Genomic DNA, 19,203 nt, shown 5'->3' on the forward strand with positions numbered 1-19,203 from the left:
TCTGTTTAGGGATTACTTTCTAGTCTTTACGTGCTTTTTTGGTTCACCTCAGAACCATCTTTAGATAATATGAAAAGAAACTAGATCTGATATTCTAATAAATCTCTAGCTTATATTGACTAAATCAGGAAGCTACATTAAGATGCTATTTGCAATATTCCAACTACTCAGAGTCATCCTACCTACGCCTCCAAGCACTCGGTTTGGCTTTGGTCACTTTTCACTTTGAAAGCTTTCCTTTCTATTAGAAATTAAACCACATGCAAGACAGGAAAGCTTCACTCCACTTTGAAACATACTTTTACTGCTTCAGAGTACATAAAACTACATTCTAGACTATAAGTTTTTTTCCTGCTGTTTGAGCAGACACTTCTGCTCATGGTTGGCCTGAAAACCCTAGTGTGAACTATGAATGAAAATAATTCAATCAGGTGGACACATATTTTGACAAGAATATTTTTTATTATTGAAAAATACACAAAGGTGAAAGGTTGCTGAGCAGCTGATTTTCCATCGTACAACAGAGTATTATAAGAAAGAGGGAAATGTATCTGTTATACATGGCAGTTTACATTTCTAAGGCATTTAGGCTTAAGAGCACTAGGTCTTGCACACCAAGGTGCACTGTCTTGAGTTGAAATATACTGAGGCACACCAGGCAGGCAAAGAATTCGAAACTATACATTAAAAACTTGTTCATGCATTTGTGTCTTAGGATTTTACTCCCTACCCTCCTCATTCATTTTTTTTCCACATGAGTTTTGGAGTTGTTCATAGAACACTGGAAATAATCGACTCTTCAAGAGTTTGTTTACAATGACAACACCAATGGGACAAACCTAACAGAACTACTTCACAGATACGTTCTGTCTCTTACCAAAATGAGGCTTCAGTAAGAAAAACACTGATTTGCAAAGGCACAGTGGAGACAGGTTTAATGCATTAAATATAACATGAATCATTCACAATAACAAGTTTCGTGTTTCAGGGAACTTTTGTTAATACAACACAGTTGGTCACACAAAATACAAATGCTTCTGTTGATTTGTCTTGGCAACTCAGATACATCAACAGTGCTAACAGTTTAACAGCTTTGTTCTCATCTGACAGAAAATAATGGCAGTTCTGCAAGGCAAATGTTAAACCTGACCGTATGTATTTATTAGTTCCACAGTGTTTTGACAGATTATAGAAGATGGAACTCAGAGGATGCTGACACGCTCACCGAGGGCTTTCATTTCTGTTTCTTCAGTCTCAGGACTGTCACTGTGGCTAGCACTTGGATTGATCAGGTGTGTGGGGTACTGCAGACCCTGCTCGCCTGCGTACTGTTCCCACCTCAGGTCATCGCTTTCATGGGTGATGTAGCGCTCCCCGATTTTGCATTCCAGCTCTCGCAAATCTAACCAGGTCTGATAGTCCTGAAGAAGAAATTCCAAAATATTACCATAGAGATCATTACGACTTAACATGCTGTGTCACATGATGTCAGTTTCTGCCATCTATGAGTTACCCTTTTCCTTCCACTGTAACAGCGCTGAATCTTTCATCACGCATCCTCAAGCGACAGCGTCAGCACCAAAGCCATCCTATTTGCCTAACCTTAGCAAATACATACTGTTTATATGATACCATGGATCAAAGAGTGGGCAATTAATGTTTGTAGTCAAGCAACCAGGAATGTCGGTATTCCTTTGAAATGTAATGCCTACAAATAATCCTTCAGTATTTCAGAGTATTAGTTTTCTAAACTTTAAATTCAATGTGAAAATAATAAATATTTAAGTGAACAGAAGCACATGCATATACTTCGTATTTGCCATGCATTTGTTCCATACATAATAACCTAGCATTTAAAAATATAGCTTCTAAATGAGTACAGTGCATGACCAGATGGGCATCTATTTGTACATTTATCAGGATTACACATACAGATGCTTTTGAAATCTGGTCGTCTGAGGTCTGTTATGATCCTTGGTTTATTTATTTATATTTGGTTTTGCCTTTTGGTTTTGGGCTGTGTATGTGTATGTGTGCATGTATCTCCTCTATCAAATTATCCTGGTAAAGAAAAATGTTTAGAAACACTAAATTGTTATTAAATCCTATGAAGTTGCATGCATTTGAGCAAATAAATTGATATTAGAATAATCACAGTTTAAAAATTATTGCAAAAGATTTCTAAATATCAAAATCCTATAAATATTTAGAAGCTCATTCAACTAAGAAAACTCAATGATTGTTATTTACCTGTAGCCAAGGGTGGCTCAAGGTCTTATCCACACTGTAGCGCTTTCTCATTTTTACTTGCAGCAAATTGTTGATAAGATCAATGGCTGAAAAAAATTATCAGTAAAAATAGATGACAAATCTGTAACATATGCATAATTCATTTATAGTTTATTTCACATCTGCTATTTCACACAGTTAAATGCAGCATAGTGACAAGGCACTAGAATAACAAAAAAATAATCCTCTTAAGAATACTGAAACCTTGGCCTTCATTTTATTTTGGATACTAAAAAAAAAAAAAAAAAGAAGTTAGAAGTAATTATGGAATTGTATGATATGAATTTCAATTGGTCTACTCTTTACTACTTTATTTCAGAAATTTTGTTTATATATACATCATTTAAATATGTCTTACAATATGGGCAGGATAAAACTAATATTCAAGACAAAGCATTTACTAATTTTGTTATAAAACATGCTGAATGTTTAAATACACACAGTGGTTCACACAGTATTGATTTAATGACAGACATCTGAACATCATATTTGTATGGAAAAAATACATCATAACACAGGTAATATAGATCATATCTCATGATAAACTTGAAGCCTGAAAATCAACAGCCCAAGAAGAAAACACTTTGATTGCTTTCACTTTGCTTTTGCTTTCAAAAATAACTAATGTATTGTAACTATATCAGCCTTCATAGACTTTCTAGAGGAAGACAGGAAAGAAGTCTATTTAACAAGAAATGTTCTCTGAGGGGTTAGAACCACAGTCCCTCCGGCCTAGTACTCTGCTTGTGATTGGGGGCGTCTGTGAGTGTAATTTATGAAAAAAAGTAATACTCATCATTATCTAGTCTGAAAATCATCCTAGTTACCCACAGTATCATGTGATGGAGTTCTCACTCTCCTTTTCTGGACATTATATTTTCAGTATATGTCATTAATAGTTCATTATTTACTAAAGTCATTCCCTCACACTTCTCATTCTTGTAATAACTTCCATGTTTCTTTTTTTGAATTTTAGCATTTTCTTCCCAAAAAGAGCTTAGTGAAATCTGCCAACCTAATGGAAGTATTTGTATTTCAAAGAGTTAATTTTCGCCCTTAACCTACCCTAGGCATTATGTCTGAAAGATGGCTCTTCCTACCAAAAATCTTAATCAAACAGGCAGCTGATAAACAAAAATGAAAATTAACTCCTCATTTTCCCCAATCACCAAGTCTTGAATAGGCAGCTTTGAATCCACTTTTCGGTGTGCATCAACCTGTATGGACCTGAAGATACAGACTATCGCATAAGACCAGAGGGACAAAGAATGCTTCCTTCAATCAGAATCCTTCCCAGTGTCAGGAAAAGAAAAGTGACTTCTATAGTCTTTTGGTAATTGAGAATCATATCTCTATGGTGCTATTACTCCAAGTATTTGCTTGCCCTGAAGAGCTGTAGAGTCAAATACCAAACATTTATTTGGAGAAACGAAATGCAACAACACACATTTAACTGTTGCCTATGCCTATACACTCTTGCCTTACCTAGGATACATGAGGAAATACAGTACTTAGTACATTTTCATATTCCAAGCATGTGTTCTCAGAGAGCTTTTGAAAGTATAGTTCTCTCTGTGAACTGCGTATAGGGCATGTGCTTTAAAATATCCATTCACATGATTTACTCACTGGTGAGTAAAGTGCACCTTCCATTCTTGCTGCTGTGAAACCACACGGCAAAAATGGAGGCCAAGGAGTGAAGGGAGAGCTTATGTGCTATTGCAAGCATGCTGCAGCATTACACTGCCCCAGACACTGCAGGGAATACATTCATGGCATTAATTCACTCATTCTGTTCTGAATTCTATAATTAGAAAGGCAGGAGTAGAGTAACTCAACAAAAGGTCTGGTTTGTGCCCAAATGGGCCCCAACAGTGAACCACACTGCATAATGGGGAGGGAAGTACTATCAGAGGGGAAACGAGAAGTGTCTGAAGGGAATGGAATAAGTGAAAATGAAAAAATTGTTCTGCTGAATGAAGCATACAATCATTAGTCTGACTACGCCACAGTACCCAACCCAAGTGACCTGAATAAGCACAACAAGGCAATGACAAGTACCTCCAAGAGAAAATGGTTAAGGATATAAGGAGAGAATCAGAGGAGATACATGTGTGTACAAATAAATGTGTATGTGTGTATACATTATTTTGTGGCTTTTGGAAGCACACAACAGAAATAATGAACTATTAAATTTTAGCACCTGTAGCTAAATGGGACCATGGTGTTAGTGAGAAAATAGGTCCGTCATTTGTAGATGAGAATTCTGTTCTACTTGTTACTTTTCTGGAACTCTTAAAACATCCTTTTTATTAATCAAGCTGTATACAATCCAGCATTAACTATACCATCCAAAATGCATTTTGCTAAACATTTTTGAACACAGTCTAGAGGTTTTTTTTCCTTCCAATATTCTCTTTACTGGCCATGTCTACATTGCTACAATATTCATGTAATAAAATTGTCTCACATGTATTATGTATGTATAAATCATTCATTTAATTCTTCATTCACCAAATCTTCCTTAATTCTTGTTGGCAATTATTTATGAAATAAAAAGTTAATGATCAAGCCCTGGCCCTGAAAAGCTCACAATCTAGTTACAAAGGCACGTGCATGCCCCTCCCCAGACCACAGATTATATCATGACACAACACACCATTTTGAATCTTTGACTTTTAATTAATATCCTACTCAAAGCAAAAACAAAAAAAAAAAGTGTTTTCCTTTTATAACTTACTGTCATTAGTCCTATTTATGTTTTAGATGCAATGGAGAACTTTATTCTATATGACAATTCTTTACATCTTCGGAGATGGTGACTCATTCCCCTTAATCTCACCTCTATAGTTCCTTCAGATCTTTCAGCCTCCTTAGTCCTCCTGTAACCTCAATTTTAATATTCACTAGCTTTATTCAATGTCCCTGTTAAAATTCAGTAATCATCACTGACCAACATTTTCCTCATTAATGGCCAATTTGATTTATACACAAATATATTATTCATATAGCTTAGGATTGAGGGGTTTTCATTCTTTTTTTAAAAAAATTACATTCATATTCTTATTTAGTCCTTGTAACAACCCCCTGAAAGTAGTTATTGTTTTAATCTCCATTTTATATAAAAGGAAAACCTGAAGCTTCAAAAGGCTATGTAACTTGGTCAAAGTCAGACAGCTCCTTGGCAATACAGCTGAATTTGAAACCCAGGGGGACTGGACTTCAAAGCCTGTGCTCTTAAACACTATGGCAGACTGCAGCCATATTAGACCATTAACTCATCCTTATAAGTGGATAATAATCTCAAAACTTAACTAATTTTTTTTATTTTTACAGTCATGATAGTTACATTCTTAGTTATGTTTCCACCATACTTTTATGTGCTTGAATGCAAGGATGTGTGTATATGTGTATGTGCATCTCTGAGACCATAGCTCTGAATGTGATATGACACCCTTGTATCGTTAATTCTCCTAGCATTGTCACATCCACATCGAATAAGCCCATCTGCTATGTATTAATATAATTATTATAACTTCTTTCAGGATAAGGCTTAAACAAGGGCTTTCTGACTCTATCACAAAAATGCATGACTAACTGCCAGGCCTATTAATTATTCTTTGAGCAAGCCTTAAAAGCAGGCAGTGCTTCCTCCTAGAAGTATTCCTATGTAGCTCATATTTACCATCTTCTCCAAAGGCTATTTTAGGCAATTTTTTTTTTTCCAAATGCTTTATCACTGAGACACGTCGGTTCTTGGTAAGACTCATTCTACCAATCTGGTAATCCTACTTAAAAAAAAAGTGTAGTCATTCTGGAATAATACATTGTAAGTAAATTAACACTGACAAATACTGACTTTCAGTCATTTCCTTCTAAGTGCCAAGATTTGTTTTCTAAATATTTGCAAATCATCTATTTAATCATTCATTCATTCTAGAATTTTGCCAAGGATAAATACTAAGCTTCTTGTTGAATAATTTCAGAATCCATTCTTTCCCCCTTTTAGAAATTCTACTTGTCTTAAATACCTTGGTACCTCTCTCATTTTGTCTATGATTTATTAAAAATTACCATGGCTCTAAGAGCACATCTGTTAGTTTCTTCAATATGCAGTGTGTCCAGCTCTGAACGTTTACCCATCTCATGGCTGCTACTGAGTGCACTTTTGTGATACTTTCATTTCCCATAGGTGCCAGCTCCCAGCAGAGACTGTCATGTTTAATTTATCAAGGATAAAGACACTAAGACAAGGGAAAGGGGAAGCCAGTAGTAAAGGAGCAGTCAGTCTAGTAGAGCTGGAGAAGTCACAGCAGTCCCAGAAGAGAGCCAACAATGAGGGGAAAAAAGCCCAACTGGGGTCTGGGGTCTAGTTCCAGAAGTAAAATCAAAATTCAGAATTTACATCTAGAGTGAATGTGGTAGAACACGCCTCTGGAACTGCAGGAGAGTAGGGGAGAGGGACAATGGGGGTGACAGATACAAAATTGGGCCATTCTTTCAATTCCTCTCAAAAACAAAGTAAAGGAGAAAGGGAACATGGTGTGGCTACGGGAGAGAGGGAAGTAAGGAGTGGAGCAGAAGGAAATGTCATAATCTGGCACAGCTGCAGATTAGGATGCTGGTGCCCAAGTGGGGAAGGGAAGAGGAATGCTGAAACTCCAGTTTACCTGCAGCTCCACAAGGAGCTGGGTCCTTCAGGAATCTGGAGCCCTATGCAAAAGAGATACTTGGGGAAGAATGCCTCAGAAATTCTTGGTACCCTGTATCTCCTTCTATAAAAACAGCAAAAGGACTATATCCAAATACCTAGGTTTCTTGGGGTAAGATGTATTGCAACCCAGTGCAGTCTTTCAGTGGTTTCAGGCAATAAACAGATGACGTTTAAATAGCAGAGATGGAACAAGGGCCAAAGCAGTAGGGGTAATGAGAATCCTTTATTCTCTTTGGTTCCCTGTATCTTCTTCCCCTATTATTTTCTGTTTGAATACCCCCAACCTCCCAATACTTTGTTCCTGAAGGACACAGGAGTAAAATAGGCAGTGGCCAGTTCATCATTCTTTTTGCAGTAAACATGACACCAACCTTTTTGAAGAGCAGTATGATTATTTTCTGATTATAACTGCTCATTTATTCTGGGGGGTGAGTCTTTCCAACATTCTGAGAATTTCATTATCTTTATTCATGCTTAAGCTCAATCCTCTCCTTCCATCTTTTTAATACCTTGTCTAATCTAAAGTTTCTTAAATAGCCACATCCGGGCATGTGGGAAGTCCTTTTTTTTTTTTACTCTTCTTATGGAAAAATTTTAAACAATTGTATGGTGTAAATTTCCATTTTTAAATTTTCTCCTCATGAGCAGAGTTTTGTGCTTTATAAAATGTCTCTAGCCATAGATTCACAATAATGTTCCCTACAAATTTTAAAAAAAAAATACCTATTTTTTGAAATCTAATGTTTCTTTTTTGCTACAATAAATTTTTGGCTGACACATTTACTCTCCTTCTAACTTCCTGTACAGCATTTTTTCTCCTTGCCCTATCAGTTTAGAGACAAAAATGTCAGGAAAGCAAAGAGAAAATTTTATCAAACATTCTCTTTTAGCAGAATGGGACTTTCAGCAGATACTAGGATAGCTGAAGTCTGTGTAGCCTATTTGCTAGGTGCACAAGGATACCTGAACAAAGACAAAATTAAATGGCATATGCAGGTGCAGAGGGCTTTATGTTTTAAGATGAAAAGGAGCATTCTATCAGAATATGATATAGATTCAATATTTTTCTAAAAATAACAACAAAATACAGAATTATATTTGAAGTTGCACAAACTAGATTGCAGTCATTCTCCATTTTAAGGCAAATACCAAGTGTGTGGACACAACAGGTTCTTTGTATGCAGAAGGTAGATTTGCAGGTGTCATTGTTATGGCTAAACTGAAAGGCATCCAAAGCTTGCAGAAAACTCTACAAAAAGACTGTAACTGGACATGCTTAAATTCTTAATAGGTTCCCCAGGTCACACCTTTCAATCATGTTCCATTTCCCATTTTATTTTCTTTTATTATTTCAATACATGCCTATCTCCCCACACTCTCATCATTAGATTTTAGCTCCTTTAAGGTCACACAGATTGGGTACTTATTTTTTTGCACGTAAGTTTTATAAATATTTTAAGTAAAATATATTTTAACTACAATGCATTAGAAAAATGCTTGCTAAGTAGCATTTAGTAGACTGAATACATTAATTAGAAATTTAAATAGCCATTTTCTTAGCTCTAAATTTCAATACCCATATTGTATGCATATGGTTTGTATATTTTGGCTAAAAATATTTCTGGATGGTAGGGCGTCACAACTCTACAAAACACAACAGATCATAAGATCAGTGACTTCTTTTGGAAAATCAGAATGATGCTTAGAGGAACTGCCATGCAGATTATGTTTATTTTACAATGTATATTTTTCAGGCAGGAAATCACCTGTGAAACCTCAAGGCTGATCTCTTTTGTCAAGACACAGTACATTTTTCCCTGACTTCTCTCCACCCCAAATTATTCAGGTATCTTTTCAAAATAGAAACCAGATGAGAACAATCATTCTGGTGATAGAGCCATTGCCAATCAACCTTCAAGCTCCTTGCCTTTAGGCAAGTGTTTTCTTTTTCCCTTTCAATTCTGCCTCACTGCCTGTCACAGTGTAGTGCTTAGTACTTCTCTCCCTTTGGCTTGCTTCATGCTGATGGGAAGTTGTGTGTTTATTTTAAAAATCGTTTTGCAACCCTTCACATTCCAGCTCTCAACTCAGCATGCTGTTGCTCAGCAACACTAACTGGGACGCTCCTCTCAGGGACTGAAACCAGAGGCTGCCGGCAGCAAACAAGGCCACTGGAAATCATCATCTCACTCGCTCCGGAGTCAATTACTGGAATCCAATGAAGTGCAAGACCTTCAGAGACTCGAGTCGGCATCTTTCCTTTTTCAGTTCTTTCCTCTGTAGAAAGTTATTCTATCAACGGTTACTCCTTTGCTTTTCATCCAATTTCATTTCCTCCTGAAAACTGGGGATATGATCTTGGAAATCATAAATTGTTTAAACACAACCATACAGCAGCCTCCAAACTGAAGCCCAATTGATTCAAACTTTAAAGAAGAAATCAAAATATATTTATATTATGCTGATCGTGTTCATATTGGACTTTGTTTCATTTTAATGAACTATGCACATGGTTTGCATAATTTGGCTAAAAATATTTCTGGATGGTAGGGCATTACAACCTTACAAAATATAACAGATCATAAGATCAGTGACTTCTTTTAGAAAATCATAATGACGCTGACAGTAACTGCCATGCAGATTATGTTTATTTTACAATGTTCGTTTTAATGGATTGCACACTAAAATCCTTTGGGGAGTTTTATTTTTAAATACTGACACTCAAACCAAAGGTCAAGTGAAAATCTTTAGGAGAGGATATTGATATTTGTATCAGTATTTGTAGAAGTGCCTCAGGTGTTGTGTAGCTAGAGTTGAGCATGACTGTGCTAAGCAGTGTTTCTCTGACTTTTACATACATGTGAAAAATAGTTAAGAGATCTTAAACTGAAGATTCTGATTTGGTAGTTCTGAGGTGGGGTCTGATAGTCTGTATTTTAATGGCTACTAGGCAATCCTATATTGCTGGACTTTAGACCACATTTTGAGTAGCAAGGAGCTAGAGGTATGAGAATATTGATAGTGGTTAAAAACTGGCTTAATATTGCCCAAAGGGCCCCTGAATAGATGGACATAAATATACAGAAAGCTATCTAATCATAGAGGTATCTGTCCTCAGCTCCATCTTGTTCAGTATCTGGAATGAAGAGATAGAAGAGTTTAAACATAATTTCTGCTCAGAAGTTGCCAACACGAAGAGCAAACAAGTTGGATTACACAAATAATTTCCCAGTAACTACAGACTGGAGCAATGGGCCATGCTAGTAAATAACTTAAAGGAGACAATTGAAACTATGTCCTCTGTTTAGGTCGTTCTCTCTCAGTCTCCTCAAAAGGACTAAGTACAGAATTGGAAAATCTGGCTTATCAAGAGTATATGTAAGAATGAATTCTGGGTTTTAAATCCACTGTAAACTCAGTATGAGTTTATTTATTATACCCAAATCAAATGTTATTTTATGTTGTGCTAACAGAAATGTGTACTTTGTAATGAGGGAAGTAGTAGTTCCACTTTACTCTCTCTGTCTTTGAGACAGAGTTTTGCTCTTGTTGCCCAGGCTGGAGTGCAATGGCATCTTGGCTCACCGCCATCTCTGCCTCCAGGGTTCAAGCAATTCTCCTGCCTCAGCCTCCTGAGTAGCTGGGATTACAGGCACCACACCTGGCTAATTTTGTATTATAGTAGAGATGGGGTTTCTCCATGTTGATCAGGCTGGTCTCGAACTCCCGACCTCAGGCGATCCGCCCGCCCCGTCCTCCCAAAGTGTTGTTATTACAGGCGTGAGCCACCATGCCTGGCCCACTGTACTCTTAATTAGACTCACTGACCCTCAAGTCAGATCAGTCCTGAGGTTTGACTATAAGAGAACGTAGATAAAGCAGAGAGTGCTTCTGCCACAGTGAACAGGAGGGCGAATATAAAAAAACTGAGTTGTGCAGGAGAAGAGAAGGCTAGGGGAGACATGATGACTGCTTTCAAACCTCTGAGATGAATCTTTATTTGGAAAGGGTTTGGGTTTGTTCTATCAGTGTGTATAAATACATGAACATTTTTGTTCATTGTTTTGGGGTCAGATTAAAAAGAAACTGGGCTGCTCATGAAATTGTGTATTTTCCATCACTAGAACAATTTAATAATATTATAGATAATTACTCAGTGGGTTGGCACTTGGGAGCAGTATAGGGGTTAGATAAGATTTTATTTTGAAGCATTATTCTTTGTTGTTATGGAAGAAAGCAAACTTACAGAATATTTAACCTTTGTTGATCCTCTATTCAGACATCGCCACACATACTCAGGTGTTATATATTTCAGCTAAACTATGATGTACATTCAGAAGTGAAACTTTAACTTTGTAAGTGAAATATACAGGAAGTATTTCTATTTTGAATGGCAAATAAGCAGCCAATTTTGAGCATTTACAATGCCAATGTGCTTGCTAAAACTCTGAGCAGTTTCTCTCTATAAATATCATTTGTTAGAGAAAATCTCATTAACTGTATATTACTTGCTATCAAAATAAATGATTCTTTTCCTAATGGGAGATGCTTTGCAGATATTACCTTATTTGGATTTTGAAATATGTATACATAGGTATATATGTTAAAAATCACTCTACTGGTAGATATTTTTCAAAGCATTGTATGCCTTTGGCTCATAATTGTAAAGTTCCCACTAATTGTATAAAATTAATATTCTTTTATTAAAATTAAACATAATTAATTCCAGAATCTTGAGATTGTTTAGAATGTTAAACCCCATTGAAGGTTCTGACCTCCATAAGTCACTTTATCTTATCAATTCTGATTAAATTTCCTGGCAACCAGTCAGCATTTTTAAGCAGTTCACTGGCTAGTCTCCTCGCCTCTCCTCCATGCCGTTATGTCTGACAGTGTGTTAATATGTTGACAAATCAATCTATTCATAAATATTCAGCAGGCTCGCTGGATCTGCAAGGCTCATAAACTGTTACAAACACAGTTTAATTATTAAAATGACAATTGTCTTTCTTTTGTTTCTCGTACCATTGGATTTCTGGGTCTCATCTACCCGAGCCTTATTTTCAATGGGGTTATTTTTTTGTTTTGAACAATATGTTGTGAAAGAGGGACCTACAGCTGGTTCCTTTTCATGGCAAAGTGCTACTTCCAACTTAAGTGTTTAGCGTTCTGGAACACTGTTGGATTTTGAAAACATACCATGTGGTAATGGTGCTAGGCTTTTATTTAGCTTTGCTTTGTGTTTGTACTGGCTGTATTTTTCAATCTCCAATTTCTAGAGAAAAACACACTTGTGACCAATTTTATTTGAATTTACCAAGTTGAATGGCAAAAATATTTTAAATAAAATTAAGATGCCTTGATAAATTTAGTGGTATATTATGATAGCCATTCTATGCCTTGAGATACCATGTATTCTATATTCTATAGTTGAGGACTGAGATCAATTGGAAGAATAAATTATAGCTGTGCTTATCAGGAAAAAGAAGCATAAATACTACCATGGAGGTTGCCAGAGCACACAGTGGAAGGAACTTGCGTCGCTGTTTGCATCATCACAATTATGATGCACTAAAGGCATTTCCTATGCCTTTGCATTAAACCTAAAGTGTGTGTGTGTGTGTGTGTGTGTGTGTCATCAAATGTCAAGGCTTCCTGTCCGGTCTCAACTCCTGAGAATACCGACTAACCATGTGACTCTGAAGCTGAGCAGAAACAACTCAGCAGGTGACTCGGGAATAGGTGCTTCTTCAGACTTCACCTGAGAACACAGAAAATGATCTTTTGTCTGCAGGGGTCGGGGGCTCATTGTGAGACAATTTCCGAGGCTGCCTCTGTGTTGATTACTGCCTGCTTGCCTCTCTAATGGCATATAAAGGAATATCAAAACTCAGAAAGAAAAAAATAGCAACTTCTCTGGGAATCTTCATGGCCCATTACTAATCTTCCTCAAATTTACTGTGTATCTCTAATTGAACACATCAATTCAATTTGATAATGGAAATGTACTATGACTCTAACAAATGCTTTCCAATCCATCGCTACAGGTCTATCATCATTTTCCTAGTGAAATGACTTGCACTGAAGCAAATTATATCTCACTTCACCAACTATACAATTCGTATCGCTTGGTTATCTGTGTCATTTCTTTTCCTCTAAGAATAAACTCTGTGGAAAACAACAGCTATATAATCAAGTCAGCTGTAGGGAAAAATCATTTACGATGTGTGTTAAAATTCTGAGCAAATAAAGGAATGTAGGAAGACAGAATTCATTTGACTTTCACACTTGACTATTCTTCTTTGTGTGGACATGATAGTTGAGTGACTGAAGATTGCATCTTTCTTCAACTGCTCAGTCACACTGCAGCGATTACAGAAAAAGAACTGTAACCCTACAGCTCCTGAGTGAATATTTATATATAAATATTATACATTATTTCAAATTTTAGACACCTTTTAGACCATGCATGGAAAAATTAGAGTTCTACAAAAGGTTGTACTCTATTTACTCCATTTATCTTTCATGCCATGTCCTTTTATTAGTTTTTTAATGAAAGTTATTGCATGCACCTGATAAAAGATCTAAATCAGTAAGACATGTACAAAAGCAAAAAAAAAAAAAAAAAAAAACTCTTATATCTCATTATTGGACCTGCTTTCTAGAGACTACCTATTTTAAATATTTAAAACTCTTCTTCTAATTAGCTCCATACCTCTAAATAATAAATACAGTATCTTCTATACTTGTTTCATTGACCCTAACCTAGTGCTGCTCAAAGTGATCTAGGAATCAGTGCTGGTCTGAATTGTTTGTAATCAATCAATGATGAGATAAGTATATAAAGTGAGACTAAGTCTTTGGAAATTTTTATAGCTATTTAACATTGCTGTCACATTTTAAATACATTTTACAAAGTACTGGTCCGTATGTTTAGAAATTGAAATAAAACTGGTCTTTATCACAGATAGTTTGAGAAGAACCACTTTGAAAAAATGTGATTTCTTTCCATCACAGATGAATAATTTCATTCCAGTTTTTCCTATCTTATTGTTTTCCTCCTTCTCCCAAATAATTTAGATATGTTAAATTATAGTACTGGCCACCTTTGTAACTTAGAATAGTGCCTGGCACACAGTATGGAGGATATTAGATAATCTATGTGATAGTTACTAAAAACTTTAAGCTTTGATGGTTAAATTTTATGTTAAATGATACACATAAACACACATAAACCACTCATTTACTTTGGCAGAATCCCATTATGAACTCGGTGGATGTGAGAGCTCTTACGGCAATCTTCACTTCTTCGTTCTCCTTATTCCTGGTGTTGTAGAAGTTTCATTATTCATATTCTTTTGCATAATTATAGTTAACTCAGACATGCTTGGTTTACAGATCACATAAAACTTAAAATTAATAAGCAATATGTGGAGTAATTTATATATAATTATTAACTGATAAATTCTAGGTTATAACCCTTACCTCCTATAGCCTGTAACCCCAAATCTTTAAACCTATACCCAAAGGAGAGTTTAAGTATTAAAGAGATTCTCTTTTCCTACATCCCTTTATTCCACTTATTTATTTACTTTTTGAGACAGAGTCTGGCTCTGTCACCCAAGCTGGAGTGCAGAGGCACTTGCACCCTCTACTTCCTGGGTTCAAGAGATTCTCCTGCCTCAGCCTATCGAGTAGCTGGGACTACAGGTGCATGCCACCACGCCTGGCTAATTTCTGTTATTTTCAGTAGAGATGGGGTTTTCATGTTGGCCAGGCTGGTCTTGAACTCCTGTCCTCAGGTGATCTGCCCGCGTTGGCTTCCCAAAGTGTTGGGATTATAGGCATGAGCTACCATGTCCAGCCCCTACATTCCTTTAATTGCTTAAAATCATGACACATATATTAGTTGCATCTTTATTGTACACGACTTTGTTATAAAACTTTTTGTACTTCCCTGGAGTTTCTTCTTTATTCCTGACAAAAGATACTTGTGCTTTTTTCTGTATTCTCACTATTTTTGTGGCAATCTGTACTAGAATATATTTGACATTTTGAACAAGTTACATGTCCTGATATTGTATATCTGATAAAGATGATATAGATACAAAAATATTTTAGAAATGACAGAAATTTATAAATGATTTTATAAATTTTATAACGTATCTAACTTTGAATATCAGAAACTTACTTCAAAATTGTTTTAGTATCCTAGGTTATTTCAGGGGATCTGGGCTCCAGAGCAGCAGTTTTGAAAGGGTAGTCCATGGACCATGGACTTCTTATGCTGTCAGTACAGAACAGCAGTTTAAGGGGGTAGAGCCTGGGAACTTCCATTTTTAACTAGCTCCTCTAATTAACTGCTGGCATGCTAAAGTTAAAAAATGCCTGCTATAGATCTATAGCTAGGCCATGACAGGTTGTTTAAAACAAGGCATTATCAAAGAGGCTCTTTGGCAAAATTATTAGAAATCTCCTGCCTTACAAATATTCTTGTTTTGAGTAATAGCTAGTTCCATTTTGAATTTTTAAGCTCCACACCCCTGTGACCTACTTCTTAAGTCACAGACTGAGTCTTGCTTGCAATTTTCTGAGGTTTTTAGCACTGTCTGGGATTTACCCTTATGACATACCAGACACTACACACATGAGGGATATCTTGATCTATTTCTTGTTCTTGTTTTTAAAAATACGATGAAAGGAGGGGCATGCTGATAGATGATAAGGTGCAATTCTCCTTAGTTGTACCTGGTCATCTAAAAATATGTTAAAGTGATACTGAGCTGCCCTTTCCACAGATAAAGTAAATTTAAAGCAAATGTTTAAAAATAGGTACACAAGTTCTTTCAAGGAACCCAGAAAGGTAACAAAATGAATGTGTTGACCACTAAGCCTAACCCGGTATGAGATAAAGTTGGCGATGAGGCAAGGCCACCATCTAATTACTGATGGGTAGTGAGGGATATACTGGATGATAACAAATGACCACTGACACGGCCATAATGATGAAATGAAATATGGTAGAACATACAATACTGCCTTAGGATAGACTGAAAAGTTCCCACACTCTTTCCCCATGATGAGCTAGACTCTCCTTTTGTGCAACTGTTTGTAAACATATAATTCATGCTGGAATGTTTCATCTGTATGCATGCATTTTTATATAGTTATATATGCATAACTATATATATGATGTATGTATGTATTTTGTTACATATTGTTTATAATGTATTTATTTTATAATAATTTATATTACTTAACTATAGTATGTTATACATAAATGCATTCAGTTATATATCTTTATACACAATTGTAGTTTTATATATATGAATGCTTACATTTATAAAAAGCTAAATACATACATACTGATAGAAGAAAAGATTCTAAAGTGACTGGGACATGGAAAATGATCAATATTTAAACTAATATAGACATGCCAATCACTGTGCTAAGCAGTTTCCAGCACAATCTCATTTAATACTTACAATAACCCAGTAAGGTAGGAATTAGCATCACCATATCAGAAAAGAAAACTGAGACCTAAGAGAACAAGTAATGTGGATGAGATCACCAAGGTACTACATGGTACAGCTCACAGCTCAGTTCTTTATCACAGTGTGATCCTATTTCCCAGTACTTTTAGAAATTATTAAAATTCGTGTTACTACTTTAGCTCTATGCCTGTGAAAGCATTTTAAAAATTTAATGTGACAGCATGGGTAAATCCATTAGAAAGATAATCAAGAGGATGTCAATATCCTGCATAAGAGCATCTGCACTGGGGCCAGCAGACAGGATTTGTACCCTGGCCCAACCCAGACAAGCTACTTAACCGTCTATGCCTGTATTACCTAATCTTCAAAATGCAAACAATAATAAAACAATCCTTTGAGTAAATACTCAAAGGCTGGGGTGATTATACAAATTCACATATGTAGTGTTTAGAATAGTTCCTGGCTACAAGGCAAATGCTGTAAAAGTGTGAGCTATTCATATTTTTTCTTTCATCATTTAATTAATTTCACTATCTCCATTTTACTGGAAACACGATTTGGTAAGTTTTCTTCAAATTTTCTCTCATTTTTCAAGTCATACCTTATTTTGCACCCAAAACATCTATTTTTATAAAGGACATCTGTTAATGCTTTTGTGATTGTTTTTAGCCTAGCATCTTTTCCCTGCAGGAACTTCCTTCCTCCACCTGGAGGTTGTCATCATCATCCATATGGCCAATCAGAGCCAGGCTCCTGGGGCTGCTGAACGATTGTTCCCTGGGTATTACGGGAGTTAACCATAGCCAATCAGTGCCCCTTCCAGAGATCCTACAGCTATGGAGAGATGATCCCTCTTCCATTCTGATTCATGGACAATAAGCAGCACATAAGCTTGGAGCTGCTAGGGTATCATTGCCTTAAGAAGTCATCTTAAAGTAAAGCAGAGGTGAGAGATGGCGAAAAAATTACACTTGAGCTTTAAGATCTAGCTGAATCAGAGGTTTATCTTTTGGATTTCCCAGTTGCATGAGCCAATAAAGTATCTTATTTGCCTAAGTTGGAGACAGGTTTCTGTTATGTAAACACAAGAGTCCTGTTAATTCATTGATAAAGTATTAGCAGGCATATATGCAGAATGCCAGTACTCAGCTTATTAAATCATCTTAGCAGGAATAATTAATAAGCAAAATATTTCTGTAGGTTCCTAAATATCAAGCCATAAGAAATAAGCACCCTTTTGGTATACAACAATGTATAGTGTAAAGAATGGAGACAAATGATAAATGATTTCCAGTCTAAGCCCTTGATTCCAAGGTCATGAAACCTCTCTGGGTTCTCTCTAATGCAGATACCAAAGCAAATCACTTATCAGAGGATTGCTGTGAGGATCAAGCAGTGCAATGACTACTCAAGCACCCCAATATATAGGTATCATATTATATCAAGTCAACATCTACAATAACAGAAAAAATACATAATAAAGAAATTTGTAATTCTGACACATCTATGCATGTTATTAAGATCTTACCTTACAACATTTTCTTTTGCTTTTTCATACCAGGAAAAAAAAAATACATTACAACTAGCAATATGTCCAAAGAACACTAAGGAATCCTGCACATCATTTCTAAAATGATACAATCAATTTTTGGTTACCAGCCAGGGCAAGTGCTTAGTATTCTGCTGTCTTCCTTCTGATGCAAATTCTTGGCTCACCCCACGCCTGCCTTTATAGATGCCTTTCACAACCTTTATCTCATTCAGTCGTTGTTAAAACCTCATTATGTAGGCGGGAATCATTTCCCATTTTACAGATGAGGAACTGAAGCCCAAAGAAGGTAAGTGATGACTACTCAGAATGGCAGATAGGACTCTCTATCTCAAACTACTCGACTGTTGACATTTTATCTTTGTCAAAATCATGGAAGTGCTTGGGTTTTTATTTCCCCGGATCTGGATTCTTAGTGTTTCTGGTGTGGTTTAAAGTATCCTGAGACTAAAAATTAATCTAATATCAGTTGTGACCACCCTGTGCCAGATACTATTAATAGTTTTGCTGGTGTGTTTGTCAGGTCCTACAAGCTTAAAATTAAAATTATTTGGTCTCAACTCCATTATAACTTCTAATGATGGAATTATTTGTTCTCAATATGATAATGGGATAGAACCCGGGCCAATAACTACTTTTGTGACACCTTAACTGATATTATGATGTAATTTAACTAACTTTTCTCTATATTCAAGCATGAGTTCTATGCATACATCAGCAGCTAGATAACTTTTTTTGCCATCCAGAGCTTTAGTTCGCAAACAGTATAATGCCTGTGCCTCAAAGGCAAGAGTGAGCCATAAGGAGGTACTGAGTCATTTGGAAAAGTGAGGGTTCTATCTCCCATCTGAGCTGGTCTCCATATCACTTCATCTGAGTGGTAGGAAATTTTTAGTGCTTAGACATTTCCATAGCCAAGTAAAATGTGTACTTCCTAGTCAAATATAAATGCCTTTTGAATTATCCTGTATAATTCCCTCTCGCTAAAATGCTATGTCTCTTTCTTTCCATTCGTCACTGACTGGCCTAAATTCTATCTCCTCTGAAAGTGGAGTCCTAACTGGTAAAGTCCACAGTGATTCTCCTTCCCTTGAACTTGGAGGACCTGATTTTCCACCTAGGTAACAATTCAAGGAAATAAATTATCATTTTATCCA

At 36.1% G+C, this 19,203-nt stretch overlaps 1 protein-coding gene across 1 annotated transcript in view; it reads right to left on the reverse strand.

The window, feature by feature from the left end:
- Nucleotides 1–442: 442 nt before the first annotated feature.
- PRKD1 (protein kinase D1) overlaps nt 443–19,203 on the reverse strand; it is a 159,864-nt gene continuing 141,103 nt past the window's right edge. The window contains exons 17-18 of the mRNA XM_011941842.1: nt 2,251–2,336; nt 443–1,421 (exon numbers count right to left, since the gene is read on the reverse strand). Coding sequence (XP_011797232.1) covers nt 1,203–1,421; nt 2,251–2,336 — 305 coding nt within the window. The 3' untranslated portion in view covers nt 443–1,202. The remainder of the gene's footprint in view (nt 1,422–2,250; nt 2,337–19,203) is intronic.

The sequence above is a fragment of the Colobus angolensis genome, unplaced genomic scaffold (genome assembly GCF_000951035.1).
Source record: "Colobus angolensis palliatus isolate OR3802 unplaced genomic scaffold, Cang.pa_1.0 Scaffold202, whole genome shotgun sequence".
In the NCBI taxonomy this organism is placed as follows: domain Eukaryota; kingdom Metazoa; phylum Chordata; class Mammalia; order Primates; family Cercopithecidae; genus Colobus; species Colobus angolensis.